The 22,567-nt window shown below is 39.6% G+C and overlaps 1 protein-coding gene across 1 annotated transcript; it reads left to right on the top strand.

Annotated features, from left to right (window-relative positions):
• The first annotated feature begins 2,044 nt into the window (after positions 1 to 2,044).
• LOC135080179 (nose resistant to fluoxetine protein 6-like) lies at positions 2,045 to 21,331 on the top strand. Its single transcript, XM_063974861.1, has 13 exons — positions 2,045 to 2,361; positions 6,444 to 6,583; positions 10,617 to 10,947; positions 11,182 to 11,296; positions 11,401 to 11,488; positions 12,152 to 12,318; positions 13,205 to 13,390; positions 14,864 to 15,037; positions 15,580 to 15,730; positions 16,890 to 17,076; positions 18,174 to 18,316; positions 20,097 to 20,221; positions 21,181 to 21,331. The coding sequence occupies exons 1-13, from the start codon at positions 2,268 to 2,270 to the stop codon at positions 21,329 to 21,331; spliced, it is 2,052 nt and encodes a 683-aa protein (XP_063830931.1). The 5' UTR covers positions 2,045 to 2,267.
• Positions 21,332 to 22,567: the final 1,236 nt, after the last annotated feature.

Here is a 22,567-nt window from a genome sequence, read left to right as displayed (position 1 = left end):
TGCGTTTTTCTCTTCACTACACTACTCACTTAATTGTTATAGTAGCAGTATTCTAATTTAAATATAGATTAAAGTCTCGAGTCTGAACCTAACCTAACAATACTTATAGAAAATCATAAATTAAATTGCGTAAAAATCAACTAAAAAGATAAAAACAAATCAACTTAGTGTTCACAAATGCAGTCGGAGGCATCAATGAATACATATATAATAGAATATAATAAAAAACTTTTTTTTTGCAAGAAAGGTATAGGTACAAGCAGGCAAGACATAGATTAAAACAGAGAGAAATAAACAAGTGGACAATTAACTGCTTGTGCCCCTCTGACAAAAAGGCACCCGCTCAGCGTACATCAAGACCGCCAGGGCTTGTCTTGAAACTGATTTTCAGCGGGGGCCCTAATGACTAATTCTTTTGTTGGTGATGTGTTTTGATGACTCTGACTGCATTTGTGAATTCACTCCACCCTACTGCGTAAGTCACTCGTTGAAATTCCCGACGTACTATTCGTTTAAACAACCGTATTTTTAAAGAACTTGCACAAGGAAGGTGCTACCGACTGTTGGCTCGTCAATTGTAATATCACCGGTCAACAAAAAAATATTATTTTTGCGCATGGGTTTTACTTAATATATTTTAATTATTTATGCAAATATATACAAAAAAGTGCGATTACAAAACAAAAATAGTTGCTTTTTAAGAAGTTACAGCGATTTGAAATTTTCCATCATCATACAAAAGAGTGTCCCTCTTATCTTATCCTCTCTTGTGTTTAGGGAAACATGTACGTTATACATTCTTATTGGGATACATGGGCTTATTCGGAAGACCCAAAGGGCACGCTTCCATCAAAATATAGTAGAATTTGAGAGACGTTACTAAGACCAGTATTCTGAAAGCATGATGAGAGACTTTATTTGGAGAAAGAGAAACGTCTATTTAACATGATAGGAAAAGTAAAACTGTTACAATTTATAAATAATTTTAAATAAGGATGCAATTTACGAGTTTATTTTAAGAGTTTATTATTTTATAAAAAAAAATACATATTATGTGGCTGGCATACATTTAGTATGGAAGCTGGAAACATTGAATTTTCGGATAGATCCAGTTTATTCTGTAACTATTGATACCTACCGTTTTATAGAGCTAATGAAGCACTTTCAGGATCAGTAACTAGTTTTTTTAATATCTTGTTTAGTTTAAAAATAATCGAGTTAGATCACTTATCGTTTCCATCCTGTATAGGTACTCGTACTTAGGGCTCGCGACGGGTGACTTTTGTCGCCGTGACTTTTATGGAGGTGACAAAAAAGCTTATCTTTCTGTTTACAGTAATTTATAATGAATAATGAGACAGTTTAGCTTCCGTTTCCGATTTTAAAATTTTGTATGCAATTTTTTAAAGTCTTTTCGAGTATTATTATTCATGGAAAAAATCCTGTAAAAAACCCAGTAATATTCATGTACCTAGCCAAAGTTACCAAGGAAACTGACTTTTATTGATCGTGAATGGTAGTTGATTATAGAATCACTAATAGGTATATCGTTTTTAAAAACTTGAAGCAGGAGAAGCTCTTTAAAGGTCAACAAAGCCTGTAAAATACTTTAAGATATTTTTTATTAACAATTTAAAACGTAAAAATTATCCAACTCACTTCCGTTACGCTTCAATTATCATGACGTTTAATTGTTCGTCCATACCATCAGATGCGTGCGTCGGAGGCTTTATTCCACTTGGTTCACCTGGGTGAAGTGGAATTTTTAGTGTCCTAATTTCACCTCGAAACTACATATTTCACCCAACTTCATTTTCCAATTGAGTCGACTTAGAAATTAATTCACTCCGGTGAACAGATGCAAATACCTGGGTGAAATAATCACTTTCTTCACCCATGTGAACAAAGTGGATTAAATCACCCCGGTGAACAGATGCAAATACCTGGGTGAATTAATCACTTTCTTCACCCATGTGAACAAAGTGGAATAAATCGCAAGCGACACGTCACAGCTCAATAGCAGTGGACGCGCCGCAGAGGTCGGCCCCACAACTAGACCAACAAGGATAAACCACATCTCACACATTCATCACTGGCAGTCAAGAGACTGGACAATACGGTTAACTACCTCCGTCGTAAAAAAAAGTATCACACACAATACGATTAAAAAAAATTGACGTTTAAAATTTTCAAAGTCGCGAATTCCGAAAGTGTCAAAAGTTTTTGGTGGGAGTTTTTTTGTTTTATTTAAATACAATTTTTACAAGATGGTGGCTATAACTATACATACTAAAATGTATCAGTTAGTGATGTTATTAATAACCATTCAAAGCTGTTCGGCAGTGATCTATTCTTTGAACGGTAAGTTGTAAATACCTACATAACTTTTGATGCGAAGCGAACTTTTATCGTACCTAACTATAAAATATCTACCATTTTATTAATTAATATTGATTTCCTAACGAGAATATTTAAAAGCGTTATTATAAATTAGCCTTTAAGTGGTATCTCGTAATTAGCCTCATTATTTATAGCAATATTCTTAGTTTTTCAAATTCAAAACCGTTCTCGGAAAACGTTAACAAATAAACTAGGTAACTTAGAAAATGTATCAAATCGGTATTTCTGTGAGTATTTCTATTTGTTTCACTGTTACAATGATTAGATCATTGATACTGCTGCTGATTATATTTGTATTCTTTGCATCCTTGAACTGTGAACTCGAAATTCACATGTCATTGATAGAAATGTTTTTGCTGACACGTTATTTTGTATACCTTTTTCATCGAGTAGATATTTAATTAATTTCATTTTAAGCTATCAATTTCGTTCGGAAATTATTTTATTGTTGCACAATCTTAAACGTAACATGTATAATTACAAGTTATGTCAAACTTATCTAATCTTACCATCGTATACATACAGATTGTCCCAAAATTACCAGACACATTGACACAGGAGGTAATTGAGCCTAAGACGCATCGAACAAACCTAATATGTCCATTGAAAAGTTTCATAATTTTTATTTATTAATGTCCATAGGTTTGATGAGTTTTGAAATATGACTGATATTAGTTATTTAAACAAATGGACTTATTAGATAGTTCCATGCGCCTTAGGCTCATCTTAGGACCTGTGGTGTTAGTGTGACATGCCAATTTTGGGACACCCTGTATAAAATTGTATGTACTACCAGTACCTACTACTTATAACAGTACTTGTAGTTACTGTAACGTACTTGTAACAGTAGCAAAACAACCGAAAACGCAAGCGGTCCCTATTTTGCTAGAAGGAAGTCTTGCGTGACAATATCATAATCTTAGTAGAGAGACACAAACAAAAGGTAGTTACGAGGCTTCCCTCAGGGCCGCGTACACTCGTAATGTTATTGATATCTACCTAATAAATAATAAAATAGCTTTTGCCCGCGACTTTGCGCGCGTGTATTTCGATCTGTTCACAGAAAGTCCTTAAAACGCGTATCCCCCTTCCAAAAACCGGGATAAAACCTATAATATGTTTTTCCCTGGGTCTTCTCATCTTCTTATTCTTTAGTAAATTGTAATAACTGACGTCACGACAATTTGATGCAACACGAATTAATTTATTTTTATTGAAAATAGGTAGTTGATTCAAGCTCTAGGGCGTGATGTGCATATAGAATCAAACAATGCATAGCAACCTGACAGGTGTTTACTTTAAGAACAGTGGTTTTAGTTATTTGTATATACCTACGTATTCTATTTTTTCTCCACTGCAGCACTTCAATCAAGCCTGTGTTGCTTGCCTTCTACCAGATCACGAACTTACTTTACACTTTTCTTTTCCAATATACAAATCGGATTCTGAAAAACCACGAAGGAGAGTTAATAGAAATGATTGAGTCATTAACTGAATTAGTGATCTATCGAATTTATAAGTCAGTTTTCATGAGGTCAACTCTCAGCGGTCTCAGGTCGTCTCAATGAGGGCTATCGTTTTAGCGCTCACCAGTTAGCGCCACTGTAGAGTAAGGTCCTGTCACTTGCTAGTAGCGAAGACAGTGGCACCAACTGGTGAGTGCTTAAGTGGTAGGAGGACTATCGCATTTGCAGTCAATCAGATGGCGCCACTGTAGAGTAAGGTCCTGTCAATCGCCAGGGGTGCCAACTGCTACGTATAAAAACGATAGCCCTCATTTACTCATCATAACCAAATTACATCTTAAAAATAAACAGATTCGTATTTATGTAGATTAGTTTTTTCTGTAAAGTGGAAACATTATTTATTTGCTTTTGAGTGACGAGAATCTATGTAGAATTTAAAATCTAGATGTAGCTATTGACGCAAAGTATTTTTTGATCACTTGTTTTTCTTTTGTGTTGGAACATTTGTTTGGATGTGCATTAAAATTGTCCAAATGATGTTAATTTAGTTACCTCATGAAACATGAGGATTAAATCTGAAATTCTGATTTCTTAGCTGAAGGCTTGGTTATTAATTTATGTTATTTATTATGTATTTGTTGTATTATTACAATTGCTTTGAAACCGGATATATTTAAGTATTGGATTATGACTTTTATACGTTTTGTGAATAAAATGGGCCTTAAAGAATATTTTGAATCTGGAACCAAGTGAATAAGTAGACTTGGTCAGCAGTCTTGGTTTGAAAAATGAGCTTGATATGTATGGGGACCATAATGCGCCGCGCCGTGTGACATTAGGCCGGCTGCACGCGCCACGCGGCATTGAACCGCGGTTCAAGTACTCGCGCGGACGCGGCTATGTGTAGCACCTTGCATTTCTGCGAATCATTGTTACACATACATCGTGGGTCGAATCACGAAAAGGCGTATCTAACAAAATGGCCATATTGAGTTATACATTACCATGTTATTAAAAACATGCATTTTGTAACCTCACAAAAGATTGTAACTGAATTCTTTTTCACCCAGTATTGACAGGTAAAAAGTGCTCGAAATACATTTTTCTATACTTCAAATTTTCTTTAAATGTCGCTCTTGTAATCATCATCATCTCAACCATAGGACGTCCACTGCTGAACATAGGCCTCCCCCAATGCTTTCCATGTTACCCGGTTGGTAGCGGCCTGCGTCCAGCGCCTTCCTGCTACCACCTTGTGGGTGGAAGTCCCGCTGCGTTAAACGCACGCTCCTGTAAAATTGATAAAAATCAGTTAGGCTCTTTCGTGATTCGACCCACGACGCTTATGAGCAGGTTGACACGCCATTGTGGTGTGGTTGTGCAAAAACTATTTTGGACAACAGGAAAATCTCTAGTGAAATTTAAATTTAAAAGCACGTTACTGCTGTTATTGACATTCAAAGCGAGGCTTTGTTGTGCTCTGGATGCAATGTCCGGGAAATAACAATCAAGATGTTGTTGTTACATTGCACTCCCAGGCTTTTTAATAACTCAATGAAGTTTGAATTAATCGGAAATCAAACGGCGTGCACTACGTACAATTGCACACTTCGCGATTGGGCGGTTGAATCGTTAGGTACATCTGATTCTTCTCCAGCATTTTTCATTTCAAGTTTGCAAATCTATTTTTAAAACCATAAAACAAGAATCAAAATCAAAAATATTTATTCAGACCACAAGTGGCACTTATGAACGTCAAAATATAGTAAATAATAAAAAAAGAAAAGGTAGCCCTTATGGGGCACTTTATTACATGTCTCCTTATCTTTCTAGATTCAAAATTCGGCCATTTAAATTCAAGCCTGCAATGTCCTAACCAAATTAGGAACAAACACGAACAGATTTTTCGGAAGAAATGGCCAATTTGAAAACTCCCATACAAAAGACTTCAACGACATCGGGGCTACAATTACAACAAAAATGTGCTTTTGAAAATAAATGTGAGGGAAACTTAATTTTAAACTCAAATATTACATCGGTTAAAATGGCTACATCACGTGGTTTGTATTGACTAAACATCCTGCAATGTGTTTGTGCGATACACATTCCACCATGGTGTATTCATTTCCACTTAAACGGAAATGTCCGTTAAGTTTATACTTAGTTAAACAGAACTTATTATTGCTCTGTGGTTAAACAATCAATACCTATTATTAAGTGTTACTTTGTACTTAAGAAGGTAAACAGTATCTGAATACTTACTTAAAACAATTAGAGAAAAACTATTTTCGCTTTAGATGTATTGACTCAAACAATGAACTTAATAATTATAATTTAATCTGCTGTAGGAATATATTGTGTTAGTGTTTTTCTTTTTACTGTTTTACCCCCTTAAAGTGGGCTATCAATGGATAGCTAATAAATTATAAGCAAATCTAGCCTGCATCCTCGACTTTCCTTCTAAGGAAGCCCTTCCCAAAACCCTTTTCCTGAAAACTATTTTTTATGATTATATAAAGGCCTCTTGTACGATATTCATGACTATCCTTTACAAAAGCCTTGTCTATTTGTTTCCAGAGACGGAGTACTACAAAATGCCTCGGCTGTACGACCTGGACGAGTACTCGGCGTGCCTCCAAGAGCCAGCCGCCGCGTATTGCGTGGCGGACTTCGAGCTGTTCACCGAAGAGGACTCCGCGCTCATGGATATGATACAAGTATGTAATTTAAAGGCATTTGTTACTTTAGACCAGTGTTTTTCAACCTGTGCCAGGCCTGGCTCACTCCGCGCGGTACATCCGATAATTACTTACAGCGAAGCGCCCCGCCGGCGGGTATTATATCAGTCGAGTGGCACGCGCGCGACACTGGCGTGCGTTGTAGTACCTAATTCTATGATCGAAGTATTTAAAAATGGACATAAAGGGAAGAAATATTGTGCGGCGTTGTGTTTAAATTCGAAAAGAAATCTACCGGATTTATCTTCTTCCCAAAGATGCTGAAAGGTATGTTGGCTATGTAGGTAATCAATAATTCTTAGGATAGTATAGGAATCTAACCTACCATGACTACTGCTCAGAATGCGTTCGTTCGTTTCAGCCAAATGACGTCCACTGCTGGACAAAGGCCTCTCCCAAGGTTTTCCATAATGAATGCGTACTTACCTACATACGTACCTCATTACAAATAAGTAGATTAATTATTTTTTCACTAGACAGCAACCCTAACAGCGTAAGAAGAGTTCAGAGGCACGCGATAGAAAGAGACAAAACTTGTAGGTGAATAAAATTGTAGGTACGTAGTGCTGTGCGAGCTGAATTCCACTGTATCGCGTCGTAGCAAGACTCGCATTTATTTAAATCGTCTTGCGAAGTAATCCTTCTGTACCTGTACTATTACTTATTCTGTGCCTGTGCGTCACGCCCCCCTTAAAAAAAACAGTAAAGTTATAAAGATAGATATATCGAAATCTAATTATACAAATGCATAAATGTTGCGTGGATTGAAATATTAAATTCCTACAACATCTTTGATATAAATGCATAAAAAAAAGCGAGTGGTTGGTGGGTCGAAAAATATTTTTTCATACTAAATGACGGTCGTGTCATGGAATGAAAATAGTTATATCAACCCAAATTGGGAATACACGAACTGATTTTTCGGAAGAAATGGCCAATGGGAATCCCACACTAAAGACTTCAACAACTACAATTACAACAAAAAATATGCTTGTGAAAATAGCTGTGAGGGAAAATTTGAAAAATACCTACATACTCGTAGGATTTACCTGAAACGTGTAGGTCACATGAATACAACAACAGTTCTGAGTTGCGTGTTTACATCTGCGACAAGAAGCATTTTACTTGTTAATGCTGTCAACAATCCGTCAGGTTTTAGTAATAGAATAAAACCTGTAGTACCTACTTGTTTTCGCCGTACAAAGAGAAGTGATCTAGTGCGTCACATTTCTAGGTTCTGTGTACCACGGGCCTTCCGTGGAAATACCACTCGGAGTTCCTAGACTGACATAATTGCATAATTGCTGTGATTAACAGGTTATGGGCAAGTCAATTCAAATGCAGTAGCCTCCAGGAAGCTCATCGCTCTGTCACCTCGATAAGCTTGTTTTCTTATAATTAGATTACGTTTATTATTATGTTTCATGCACCAGTTTCATGTCATACATCAAATTACATTTATAATTGTAATTAGGTAAATCGGCGGCATTAAAACATTAAGGTCGCAAAAGCGTTTTATACTAGTTAAACTTGTTTGGAATGTTTATATCGATTTTTGCCAAACTATAAAGTTATAAAATTTAGGTCGAGGTCGAGTTTAATTTGATTTCAAGTTTACTAACGAATTTTATGTAAATTTCAATCCTTATTTGCATACTAAGTATTACATCACAGATGATATTTTACCAGATTAATGGAAATACTCAAGATGGAGTGTATATCATACTTGCGACAAACAAAGGTGCTACAAACGTTGTGGCGACAGTACGTTATGCCGACAATCGATGGCGCAACTGCACATTAGCTCGACGAACGTTAGCGCGACAGAACGATGGGGCGACAAACGAAAGCACGACAGGACTTTGGAGCGACAAACCCTAGCGCGACATTACTTAGGCTCGACAAACGATTGCACGACAGAACCTCTGATCGACAAACTATACTATGGTACAACGTGAATTTATACATTTATACATATCAATAATTTAAAATATTTTTAGTACAAAAACGCCACAATGTCGGTCCGCCTCCAGGATCGGGACTCGAAACCTATCCAGTTGCAGCGAGGGGTAAGACAGGGAGACGTCATATCTCCAAAACTGTTTACCACCGCCCTGGAAGATGTCTTCATGCTTCTGGACTGGAACGGATTTGGCATAAATATCAACGGCGAGTACATCACCCACCTTCGATTCGCGGACGATATCGTAGTCATGGCTGAGACCTTGGAGGACCTAGGCACAATGCTCGATGGCCACAGTAGAGCCTCTCAACAAGTGGGCCTCAGAATGAACATGGACAAGACAAAAATCATGTCTAATGTCCGTATTGCACCCACTCCTCTGAAGGTTGGAGACTCTACACTGGAAGTTGTTGACAATTACGCATCAGAAATGAGGAGATCCGCAGGAGAACCAAAGTAACCGACATAGCTCGCAGAATTGCTAAAATCAAGTGGCAGTGGGCGGGGCACATAGCTCGTAGAGACGATGGCCGTTGGGGCAGGAAATTTCTCGAGTGGCGACCACGGGCTGGAAGACGTAGCGTGGGCAGGCCTCCTACTAGGTGGACCGACGATCTGGTAAAGGTCGCGGGAAGAGCCTGGATGCGGGCAGCGCAGGACCGTTCATTGTGGAAAACCTTGGGGGAGGCCTTTGTCCAGCAGTGGACGTCATTTGGCTGAAACGAACGAACGAACGACTGGTCTGGGTGTTACTATGTATAATATATATTTGTATGTATTTGTATAAAATGTCCAAGGATAGGTATTATTTTTTATAGTAGTAGCCCTTTACAGTCAACTGCTGGACTATGAAGAACTTCCGCGAAGAGACTGCATATCGACCTTTGACTATGACATATATATACATTCACGTTGTGCCACAGTATAGTTTGTCGATCAGAGGTTCTGTCGTGCAATCGTTTGTCGAGCCTAAGTAATGTCGCGCTAGGGTTTGTCGCTCCAAAGTCCTGTCGTGCTTTCGTTTGTCGCCCCATCGTTCTGTCGCGCTAACGTTCGTCGAGCTAATGTGCAGTCGCGCCATCGATTGTCGGCATAACGTACTGTCGCCACAACGTTTGTAGCACCTTTGTTTGTCGCAAGTATGATATACACTCGGCCTATTTACTCATACAAGTAGATCAACTGTGATTAGTACGTTCAATGGTCACCCATAACTTGACCGGCATAATTACAGTTGTTATGCTAGGTAGACCGACGATTTGGTGAAGGTCGCGGAAAATGCTTGGATGCGGGCAGCGCAGGACCGGTCGTTGTCCAGTCCAGCAGTGGACGTCTTTTGGCTAAAACGAACGAACGATTAAGCCTCGTAGCATATTGAACAAGTTTTTAATATGGGTTTTTTAACCAAAATGGTCCATAGAAGAATAATAATCTTAAGTACCTTGCTTGTGTAGGTGTAAAACTGGTGATCCTTGCTGAGCAGTTATACGTACAGTGGGTACTAGTAATTTAATTGACTACCTACACTCGGACTAGAGAGACCTGTCGCTCTACACGGGTCAATTGCTTACAGCTAATCTGTTCGCACTACAATTTAGTTCATGAACTCAGCGAAATTGTAGTAATGAAGGGTTTTTCCGCATGCGTTTATCTAATTAGAACTAAAAGGTTGTTTGTTATACGCCGTGAGATTGCTAAATGCTTGTTTATTCTTTATGTCCGCTGCAGGAAAATTATGGAGGTTAAAGAGCGAACGGTGCTGCAAGGATCGTTGAGTGGTCATACGGTCTAATAACCATAAGTAAATTAGAGGATACACGATTAGCGACAAATAACTTATATGTATATTAATAAACATTAAGTAACTATGACCGTTTGTTACATTTAAGAAACTCTCAAATTACATTAGTGTACATCATAAAGCTTTATTAAATAGAGCATTAAATTTGTATCCGACTGTCCATCCCATGAATGAAGTAGACCAAGTTTAAACAAGAATAGAAATGGTTTAAATATAATTATTTCCAATATAATTATTTCAATTTTCAGCAATATTCAGATCACAAAATGAAGCATTTCAATCACACACAAATCCACAGAGGAGTTTGTGTGACAAGAACATGCGCTGACTTCATACAAAATCTAAATGACACGGCGGACCCAAGTGGGGTCCTTGAAGCATGCCTGAATCATACCATATGGAAGGACTACAGAATCCAAGTCAGGCTGAAAGAAATACGATACTGCAAAAGAGCCGGCGACACGATAGATATAGACACATACGATGTAATTGTAGCTGTGGTGTATGTGATATTGATATTACTTAACGTTATCGGAAGCTGTTACGATATCATGTTCTGCAAAGGCCGAGAGAAGTCAGGTGAGATTATAGTAAGATACAACGTACAAATACAACACTATTAGTGTTTGATAGTTTGATCCATTATTCATGGCAATAAATCAATAACGTGGATAGATTTTATAGTAATTAGAGTTCAAGACGGCCAGGTTTCAATACCTGATCAATACTGGACGACAGAATATAACTAGTAATTACCATTCTAACTCTATAAATATTATTTTAGAGGTTGTAATATATTATACCTTTTTTCAGGAAATCCATATTTATTAGCATTTTCAATATCTCGCAATTGGGACAGAATGGTTGCCTCCCCCAAGAAAGGATCGGAGCCCCGACTCGAAAGACTGAAACTATTTCATGGAATGAGGTAACGTTTTCTTTAGATTGAGGTATTTAATTTAATTATTTTTAATGGTATCCAACTTTAACGTTGCATTACATTTTAAACGCTACATCAGCTATGTTTTTCAGGACAATGACCATGTTCTGCGTATTTTTCTCTCACACGGTGCTCATGATGGCGTTTTCTTACGTAAATAATCCGCTATACATTGAAAAGGTCAGTATTATTTGTCACTAATACTTTAGTACTACAGTTTAGTTACTTTAGTAGTTTAGATTTAGTTTAGTACGATTTATCGATATAGCTTTACTTAGTATTTGATAGGCAGTTTTGATAACTGTAGCAGGTTAGATTCTCACAAAGAGCTAATGTTGGTTTAAATAAAGTTCATATTAACTACAACTATTATTAAGGTTTTGTTATTAGTCGTCAATTCTTTCATAGCCAATCTGTAGGATTTCTTCTTTTCACTTATAAAATTCCATTTTCCCGTTATTTTAAATCTCCGAAAAAAATCTTAATTTCGCCTTAGGTCATTTAGATGAAAGAAAACAAAATGATGTTGGAAAATCTTTTTATTGGATCTTGGTAGGTATTTCGTTTTATTGTTTTGTCTGCCGAATATTTGCATATTTTTAAAAACACTTGTAGAAATGTAGAACGATGCTTAAAGGTTAATTGAATTTTTATTAATGCAACACCTGTAAATGTAGTTGTATGTAGTCTACACTCGATATTTCATTATTATTTAATCACCCACTTTATTTCATGAAATTCTTTGATGATTTCTCAACGAAATTTTGACGAAGTTGGTAGGTGCCTACTATAAACAAGTAAAGAAATTGACATTGACTTGAAATAAATCTGGCTGACCTGCAGGCGTACGAAGACCCGATGAAGCAGATCCTGTTCAATGGCAGCCTGGTGACGCACACGTTCTTCGTGATGTCGTCCTTCCTCATGGCCTTCAACCTGCAGCTGCATGCGGAGAAGCACCAACTCGGCTGGCATCACTGGCCCAAGGGCGTGCTCACTAGGTGGCTCAGGTACGTTACTTAGGCTGGTTTTAGTGTCACGCGGACCATCCGGTGCAGACCCGCTCCGCACGGCCAATCTGTATGAACTTCTAGGAAGCGTTTTAGAGTAATGCGGTCCGGAGGAACCGCTCGCTCCCTAGCAGTTCATACAGATCGGCTGTGCGGAGCGATCCGCACTGACAGTCCGCGTGACACTAAAACCAGCCTTACTGCTGGAACTCCTAAACCATTAAACCGATTTTGATGTGGCATAGAGATAGTTTGAGTCCCGGGAAAGGACATAGTTAGGATAGTTTTTATCGCGGTTTTTGAAAAAGGGACGCGCGCGAAAAAATTTTTCTGTGACAGACAAAATTCCACGCGGGCTAAACCGCGAGCGGAAAGCTAATTGGGAATAAGCAAGCACCTGGTTTGCTAAACTCTTCACGAACTAATGTTGGCAATATCATCTACTGAAAGTCTCACTACCTACAGGATTTGTTCAGCTTTCGCCTATTGTTGCGTAACTTGTAAGCAAAACAATGTGTATTCATTACTTCGAGTTTTCAAGTTCACAGGGTTTCGATTCGGATTTTCAATTTGAAGCAAGATTGTTAACCGAGACGAACGTAACTGTTTGTTTGTTGTTTTTTTTTCCGAGATTAGAAACCAAGTCTAAATCAACTCAATGATTTTGAATGAACCTGATCTATTCTATTGAATTAATACTAATATTGACTACTTTTTTGTATCATTAATCCTCGCCCAAAAAAAGTATTTGTTGCGAAATCCCGCAGATAAGGAATCCTACAACTTTACTTAATACTTAATTATCAAATCAACCTTAAAGAGGAAAAGTTGTTAAGATAAATACTAGTAAAATCAACTATTTTTCCACAACATTCCATTCTTTCAGACTCACCCCCACGTACGCGCTAGTCCTGGCCACGATATCCACCTGGATGCGGCACCTGGGCAGCGGCCCGCTGTGGGAGCTGGTGGTGGGCAGCGAGGCCGCCGCCTGCCGCCGCTACTGGTGGGCGCATCTGCTGTACGTCAACAACTACGTGTACGACGACGCACTGTGCGCGCCGCAGACGTGGTGAGTTGTAGCCCATCATCATCATTAGGTCAGCCATCGTTTAAGGTGTTTTATTTTATCCACAACGAGGAAGCTCTTGGCCTGTATCTCACCTGATGGTAAGTTATGACCAGGCCGAACATGGAAGCGAGCTTCACCCGGAATCCTCAACCACGGAGGAACTGGCTATCTTACCTCTAACTGAACACAACAATGCTGTTAACATTGTTGTTATGGCGACAGACTTAGGTAAGATGGTGGTAGCTAGCCAGGCAGACTTAGAACAAGCCTTACCACCAACCCGAACGGAAAAATCTGCCCCCACTGGGAATTTACCCCGGTATCTCTGTGTCTGAAGCAGGTGGTCTTACCACTAGACCACAGAGGTTAGGTGTGTTCCGTTAAAGCTACTGTGTTCGCAGTTCACAGAAACACATCCTTAATTAATTTAATCTCGATTGGATCATTAAAGTAAGTAGGTATAGGTATGCTTAAATCTACGTCTTCATTAACAGGTCATTTAATCTCAACTGCAAGAGCAGCGCCTTCTTTAATTTGCCTCTAGAAGCAAATGGAGGATTCACTCTTCTTTACTCCTCACCATGGCTAGACGGAAGGAGATGTTCGCATATTCTATTTTCATCTTCGGCGAACTGATTCTATCTATTTGATTATTAAATTTGGCATAGATTTTGTATCTTTCCATGCTTTTTTGTATTACAGTGTGAGTCACGTTAAAGTGTACATATGAAAGTAGATGAAACTAGACCTATTTTTATCGACAAAAAAGAGGTCAAAAATTTTTTTAGATTTTTTTTAATTTTTTATAGAATTTTTTTTCTTCGAATTACTTATTGTAAAGAAAACGTAATAACTTTTAAACTAAGCGGTATATCCTGATAAAATAAAAACAGTAATAATGCTAAATAACAGGCAATACTAAAAAAATACATAAAATACACAAAAAAGGCCAACAAATAATAAAAAATGATACTTTTAGAAAAAAATCTGCTTTTAAATTCGTGTTTTTTTGGTTATTTGATAAATTTCTCCAAAAAATGCCCCTATAACCGGTGGTTTTTATTACGTTGTATTATTTTCTATCGTATTACCTTCGTAAAACCAAAAATCGCATGTCTCTATCCCTATCACAACGTTTGCAATTTTTTATTATTTGTTCGCCTTTTTTGTGTATTTCATGTATTTTTTTAGTATTGCCTGTTATTTAGCATTATTACTGTTTTTATTTTATCAGGATATACCGCTTAGTTTAAAAGTTATTACGTTTTCTTTACAATAAGTAATTTGAAGAAAAAAAATTCTATAAAAAATAAAAAAAAATCTCAAAAATTTTTGACCTCTTTTTTGTCGATAAAAATAGGTCTAGTTTCATCTATTTTCATATGTACACTTTAACGTGACTCACACTGTATAGTTCTTATAGCAACGATTCCTTGTTCTCATGGAATAATTGAAACACTATGGTTTTTAAAGGTACCTAGCAGCAGACACGCAGTTGTTCTGCTTCGGTCTGCTCCTGTGCATCGCGGCGCAGAGCAAGCGCGCGCGCACTGCGGCACTGACATTGACGTTCCTCGCGTCACTCGTCATCACCGCGCTGCACACATACCTGCAAGACCTGGAAGCTGTCGTCATACAGAGCCCGGAGTAAGTGGACTTCAGATAATTTACTTACTACTTACATAGCAAGAAGGAAGCGAGCTCAGAGCTTAACCCACAATTTTGTCTGGTTGGTATCTGCAGTTCTGCATGACTTGGAAGCTGTCGTCACAGAGCCCGGAGTGAGTGGACATCATGATTTAAAGCTGCGAGATACGGTTATTCTCCATGGTTGCTATCAGAGAGAACAAATTACGCTTAACTACACCCTTTTATTGTGATCCTGGCTCTGAAAGCCATGTGCTGGATTTGAAGGTAAAGCAAACGCCCTTCACCACAGCTATCATATTGTACAAGCCAAAGTGTTTTTATTTTATAGGAACCAAAAAAATTAAACAGACTTGCCTACTGTAGAACGAAGATCAAAACTTTCTCGACTATTAAATTTCAAGTCAAGTAGGCTGTTTTGTGGTGGATTACCAGTAGTCTGAGAGGCTGGAACCTAGAGAAACAGATTCTATCCAGAAGATAACCTCTTAAACACGGAATTATATTACCTACTTATCGTAAAATTCATTGACTCGTTTCAGAACGTACCGCGAGCTGTACGCGCACGACGACACGTTCCGGCTGCAGTACATCCGCGGGCACACCAACCTGTCCACCTACACGCTGGGGCTGGCGGGCGGCTTCCTCACCTACCACTGGCAGGCCGCCGGGAAGGACTTCACTAAGCACAAGGTAAACCTTTAAAATAAAATTATAATAAAACAAACTTTTTTAAAAACAAGCTTTATTGTACTAAAATGAAAAAAATTATTGTATGCTATGTTCAAGTAATTTCGAAAGCTTGTGTCGCGCATGGAATTTATTCTTTTTTCTGTTTGCGCTACAAGCTTTCGAAATTACTTGAACATAGCATACAATTATTTTTTTCATTTTAGTACAATAAAGCTTGTTTTTAAAAAAGTTTTTTTTATTATAATTTTATTTTACACTTTTTAGTTGTATCTCAATCTGGGCCTTGGTCATTTAGCACCAAAGTGCTCGGGAAGACGAATCAAACGAACCCAAACTCGATAAGTTTCCGCCGTTTCGTTTATGAGTTCCTAAGGCCACCTCCTGACTCCATCATCAGGACCCTGGACATCATCTAGCACTAAAGTGCTAAAAAAGACAAATCCAACGAACCCAAATTCGATGCGATTCTGCCGTTTCGTTTAGGAGTTCCTATGGCCACCTCCTGACTCCATCATCAGACCAGCTCAATGGTACCATAACATTGCATTGTCATCGTACTTACATAAGTATACCAAATTTCAGCTCAATCGGTTGAGGAGAACTGGTCTTAATTTCAGTTGCAAGATTTGTCCCACACATACTAACAAGTGAAGTCAATATAAAGCTTGTAAAAAAGAGTCAGCTTTAATTCGTACGGCGAGAAACTATGACCAAACTAGTTCTCTAACCGCTTGTCTTTCTTTCTCTTGCAAATTCGCAATCGTCTTTCAGGTCTTTTGAACATTGTAACAATTTTCAGGTGATAGCAAGCGATAGATATTTGGAAAATATTACTAAGGTATCCTTTTTAAAATAATTTTGTCTTCCCTCCTATTTGTCAAACATAGGGAGTACTTTACCCGTCCATTCATTTGTCTCTGGTAAATTAGAGAGGGTCTTTGGATATTTATTCGAGTTAAAACGGGCGAGCCTATGTTCAGCAGTGGACGTCCTATGGCCGTGCTATGGCTGAGATGATGATGATGATGATGAAACGGGTGAGACCTGCCCCCGCCACTGCTGAACTCTTGTGGGGAACCCAGTCGTATCACAATCATATTTAGCTTGCCACAAGGGATTAAACTCGATTATTAAAAAATCCACCTGTCCCTCATTCCAGTGGTACCGCCTGGTATTCTGGCTGGCGTTCCCGCTGGGTGTCCTGGTGATCCTGTCCGGAGGACTGTTCTACTCGGACGAGGCGCGCGCGTCCGCCGCGCTGCGAGTCGCATACGCCACGGTCTACAAGCCTGTCTTCCAGCTGCTCGTCGTCACCCTCATTCTGGGGTGCATCTTCAAGATTGACAGTAAGTCATACAGCAAATTAAGCTTAACAGTAAATAGTTAGGAAGGCGAATAGGGGAATTTTCGGCAATACTAGAGCGTGGCAGTTTAAGATATGAGAGATACCTTAGACCTAATAGAACAACCTTGTAAAGTATTTAGCTCTATATGTAGTGACGCGCGCCTAGGATAGACGATCAGATTAGTAAAAAAAAATGGATAGTCTGAAATACTCGAGCGCGTCAGATTAAGATATTGGGGGTTGATTTTAGTGTTTAAAGACTAAATTTAACTAATCTGACGATAAGTCCTTGACGCCGCCGAGTTATTAGGGTCGCGAACTTGTAAAAAAAGAACGTTAATCCGGCATTCTTACTACCCCCACCACGCAAACCGGCAGATTAGTATACCGTTGTTATCAGAGGCACTCGGGGCATACGTAGTATGAATATCTGACGCGCTCGAGAATGCCCAAGTAACTGTTTTTTTTTAACATTTTTGAAAAACCGTACACGCCAAACCCACCGCTAAAATGGTTTTTGCCATACGAGCTTTTCTTTTCGAAATTATTTTATCTTTCGATTTTGATAGGTCTCGACGGCGCCGTTGAATTAGGCCATTTAGCTACCTCGCCTCCCTAACCAAAAGTGACGGTGCCGCGGTGGTATTTATCAAGTGGTTCGCTGACGGACGAAGACGTCAGGAATAATTCTGATGTGTTTATTCCGTCAGCTTCACTAGTCGTTGATATTGCTATTGTTATGCGGAAGGCGTGTACGGTCCCCGTATGCATCTCCCGACATATTTCACCGGTCAGTGACATTGCTATTGTACTGTGGCAGGCGGTACATGCTGCGGTCATGTGTTCTGGCGTATTTTCACTGATCATCGACATCGTTATTGTAATGCACAGGCGTGTACCTACCACGCAATGTAGATCTCACGCCATACTTTACCGGTTTGTGACATTACTATTGTTGTGATGATTGTTTCGCCATACTAACTCGTAGTTTATTTCCCCGGTCGGTGTTATTGCTATTTATCCCCTGTGGATTTGCTATTGTGTGTTAGCAGGCGTGAACCGTCCCATCGTTCATAGACCTTGCTATCGTGTCGACAGCCGCGTACCGCAGCGTGGTGGAGTGGCGCGGCTGGACGTGGCTGGGCCGCGCGTCGTACGGCGCCTTCCTGCTGCACACCATGTTCCAGCGCGGGCTCGTCGGCAGCCAGCCGCAGCCCACGCACATGTCCGACTACTATGTGGTGAGTTTGATAAGAATAAGAATAAGAAGATAAGAGCTTCGACCAACATCTAAAGAAGCTCTCGCTAGATGGTTGGCTCAAGGGTCAGATTCAAAAGGCGGTGATCCTCAGCACGGCACGCATTGTCCGGAGGTTCCTCAGCCTGTGACCCTGACCACCGGTAGCTTGGGCCCTGCTCCGCTGCCAGCGGGTTAACTATTTTTAAGATTTTTGTTTTTATAATGTATTTTTATTTTTTGATAATTAAGTACATTGTAAAAAGAAAAAAATAAAAATAAGAAAGAAAAATTAATAAAGGAGAGAATAAGAATAAATTTATTACTTATTAAAACTTAGCCTAGATACATTTGAATTCGCTTACTTAAATTAAGGTTAGTGTGTGATACAGTGGCGGCGTAGCATGGCTTGGCACCCGGGGCGGTTCTCACCCTTCCCCATCCATAGCCTATAGCACCCCAAAATGGTCTGGTCTGGTGCCCCCCAAGATCTTTGGGGTACCGATTCGAAGATGAAAGATGTTAGTATAGCTAATGAATTAGCTATATGATACCAATCGCACTCCCCCCCCCCCCCCCCATTATGACATGTCATGACAGTCCTTATCATGCAGATGTGCCAGTGAGTACTAATCTGCGCGACTATTGTCACCCCCCGATGCTTGGCACCCGGGGCGGACCGCCCCCCCCCCCCTTACGCCGCTACTAGTTTGATAATACCTGTACAACCCGGTTGAATTAGTTAACTGGGCTTCCTGCTGAAAATCAGTGTTGGGACATCCTACAAGGTGTCCCAACTAAAACTGAGCGGGCGCCCTATTAACATGCATTTGTCTTTTTTGTTTTATCCATTGTTTTGTATTGTCATAATGTGTGTTAATAAAGTCATTTTATTATTATTATTAACTGCGCACCTGGCGACCGTGACGTCACATCGACGCTCTGGTACGGACCGGACGAAACGCGGAGAGATGTGCAGTTAGCTCGATCGGGTTGTAGTACTTATTTACTACTAAAGTACCGTTTCTTCCGTCACTTCTTCTCAGCCCCAGCCGATATGTTGTCCCGAAGTGGTAGTAAGGAAAGCTATATTTGGGACGTGCTTAACTGCCCTGAAAAGGTTCTGCTGTTGGACATTGAGAAAAACGTATCCGCCAGTGGGGGGCCATGCTACGTTACTATTGTTATTATACTAAGTATGAAATAATAATATAACTGAAATCCTCCGCTGGTCTCCACTGATGGACACTGGGAAGATATATCTGATGTCCCTTAAAATTGTTGTTATCGAAACCAAAAAATCGTTGCCCCCATCGACATTATCACCTTAAAATAGATTGCCAGCGAAGATTGCAATCTCTAGTCGTGGATACATTATTGGAAAGCAGGTAACACAAAAGAAATATGGGTATCGGGCGTTAGTGAATTAAACTATTTGCTTCCTATTGCATGCCGTGTGGTGACGGCAGAGTAGAATACATTTGTCACCAACCCCTACTCTTCCCGCGGGTGTCGTAAGAGGCGACTTAGGGACTACACATCAAAAAGAGAATGGGCAGCAGCGCTCTCTGAAAAACATCAATTTAAACTGCGATCTCCAACCCGCCTGCCAAGAGTGGAGATTATGGCAAAACGCTCCACTATAGTGGAGGAGGCTCATAGTCCAGCAGTGGACTGTAAAGGGCTGTTGATGAAGCTTCCTATTGCAAGGCAATAGAATCTTCTCCCAAAGTATATCCCGCTCTCCTCGAACCTTCTACCAACTAAGTACCACCCACTTTCAGATGACGATCCTGTGCGCGACGATCTTCCTATCCTACGCGGCTGCTGCGGCGCTGTGGCTAACGGTGGAGGCGCCCGCCGCTGGCCTCGTGAAGGCTGCGCTCGCGCCGGCAGCGGACTCCGGCAAGTAAGTCAAGCTGTAGGAATTGAAAGGCGGTGGTATTTCTTCAGCTTTATTTGTATTTTCCGGGATAAACCTAAAAAAAGGAAAGTCCTCGCTCCGTCGTAATACAATCGTCTTCTGTTCTGTCTTCTTCCAAAATCACGTCTTTCTTACTCACTCACTCATTAATTCCTTCGCTTGCGCGTGTTAGTAACGTACAGCGCCATCTGTTGGTGGCGTTTTGAACTTAATAGATAAACACTTGCGTTCCGTTTCACACTCCCACACTCGGCTTGGGCGTGGTACAGCCAGGATGTTAGGCTACCGATAGTTGATAATACTAACTCATGAGCTATACTAATCGCACCTCCCTCCCTCGTGACATGGCATGTCAGGGATCAGCCCCCCCTGAAAAAGGACCCAATGGGTACCCAATGGGCAAGTAAGTCAGCGTCAAATAGTTCGTAACACCCAAAGTGACCAAAAAGTTTATAGCACAACCTTATTCCAATTGTAACAAAGACGCGTTGCTATCTTTTTGGCTACTTTGGGTGTCACGAATTATTTGACGCTGACTCCTACTTTCCCCATGACGAGGAAACGACTATCATCTGATTTCTCGCTTTAAGAAACGTACAATATCTTCTGTCATTAATTGTACACTGCCGATGAGGACTCTCCACAAAAGACCAGCTTTCAGTGACTGCAGGAGATTGCGCGTCGCACTCGCGCTTTTGACTTCACGTTTCTTGAGCGAGAACAATCGCCTTGTCCCTCTGTTTCTAGCTAGCTTACAACGCCCTGGCTCCATCCATAGGCATGCAGTGGCTTGACACGCTTACATTGACCCTTACGAATTAAGAGTTTTCCAGAATGGTGTTCACGCTAAAAAAATATACCTAGTAACCGACCTGCTTGCTTTTGGCTTCTCACTCGTTATAAGTAAACCATCAAAATGTTTCTCACTTCAAAAATGTTGACAGGCAAAAGACAAAAGAGACCAGGGACAGGACACGTGACTACCTCGCGACACACGACACAGACAAATGGCAGGGCTCGCTGGGACAGGCCAACGGCCGGGGACTCTCGCTCGCTCCTAGGGCCCGCTCGTTGAGGGAAAATGGCGGAGAATAAACTGACTTGGGATAGATTAATTTTTATTTATATGTATAGTCTGGTCTGCGAGCACGTAGAATTTTGTCCAATGACCCCAAGCTACCCATCCTTATCGCTCGCGCGTAATTATGTTGCTGTCGCGATCGCACACTCACTGCGGGCGCCCGTCGCACAGTCGCGACAGCAATTACACGCGAGTGATAAGGATGGGTAGCTTGGGGTCATTGGACAAAATTCTACGTGCTCACAGACCGGGTTTTAGAATAAATTATTATTATTTTATCCTCAAAATTAGCCCTTATTGTAGCGTGGCCAAATGTGATAAGAATGTAGAGCTTTAATAAATTACTTACTCGTAAGTTAAAATAAAGCAGACGCATGTATAGCATAAGAAGTGTAGGTAACATGGTTTTATTAGTATATTTAACATTTTGATTTAAGATAGTGACATCAACCAAACAATAAAATGTAAGTCAGGTACTTTCTGGACAACATCATCAGTATGTACTTATTTAATTTTTTACATTAAAATAACAAAACGGTTTTTTACAAGACAAAATAATATTAAAATAATTACAAACAGAGCGTTATCATTTTATAATACTACTACTATACTATGCTTATTATTAACCTATTTAAACTTAATAATCTACCTAAATATGAACAACTGCAATGACATCAAATGTTTGCATATCGGATTATCAGTAAACTATGTAACAATACATTTTAAACCATTACCCAATTAATTAACTATGTAAATTATCTGAAATTGAAGAACTTTAGAGAAACGTAACATTAGCAATGGCAAGTTGGCAACTCGGTGGGCGCCAAACTACCGCACCCTATCGAAAAACACAATCGCTGAGTCACGGTAATGCTATCATACAGTATTGTAACTTCATATAAACAGACGAAACGCGAGCTTTCGTTCGAACTTCAAATCTCGGGACGCGCTCGAGATACAAAAGTCGGGGTTGTCGCAAATGCGCTGCAGTAACGAACTGACGTCGGTGGCCTAGTGTTGAAAATGACTAAAGTGATTGAATTTGACTGACCGTCATTTATGGTCAAATTGGTCAAAAACTAGTCATTTATTGTCAAAAATGGTCATTTTCAGTCAGTTTGATTTGAAATGAAAATTATATTGTATAAACCAGCTTTTGCCCACGGCTTTGCCCGCCTAAAAATAAAATAACAGATCATTTTAAGATATTAAAATTTCAAAATTATTTTAGAAGTTTTTAATTATAACTA

The sequence above is a fragment of the Ostrinia nubilalis genome, chromosome 17, assembly GCF_963855985.1.
Source record: "Ostrinia nubilalis chromosome 17, ilOstNubi1.1, whole genome shotgun sequence".
NCBI classification, from domain to species: Eukaryota; Metazoa; Arthropoda; class Insecta; order Lepidoptera; family Crambidae; genus Ostrinia; species Ostrinia nubilalis.
Note: the sequence above shows the minus strand (reverse complement) of the source record. Positions and strands in the feature narration are given on the sequence as shown.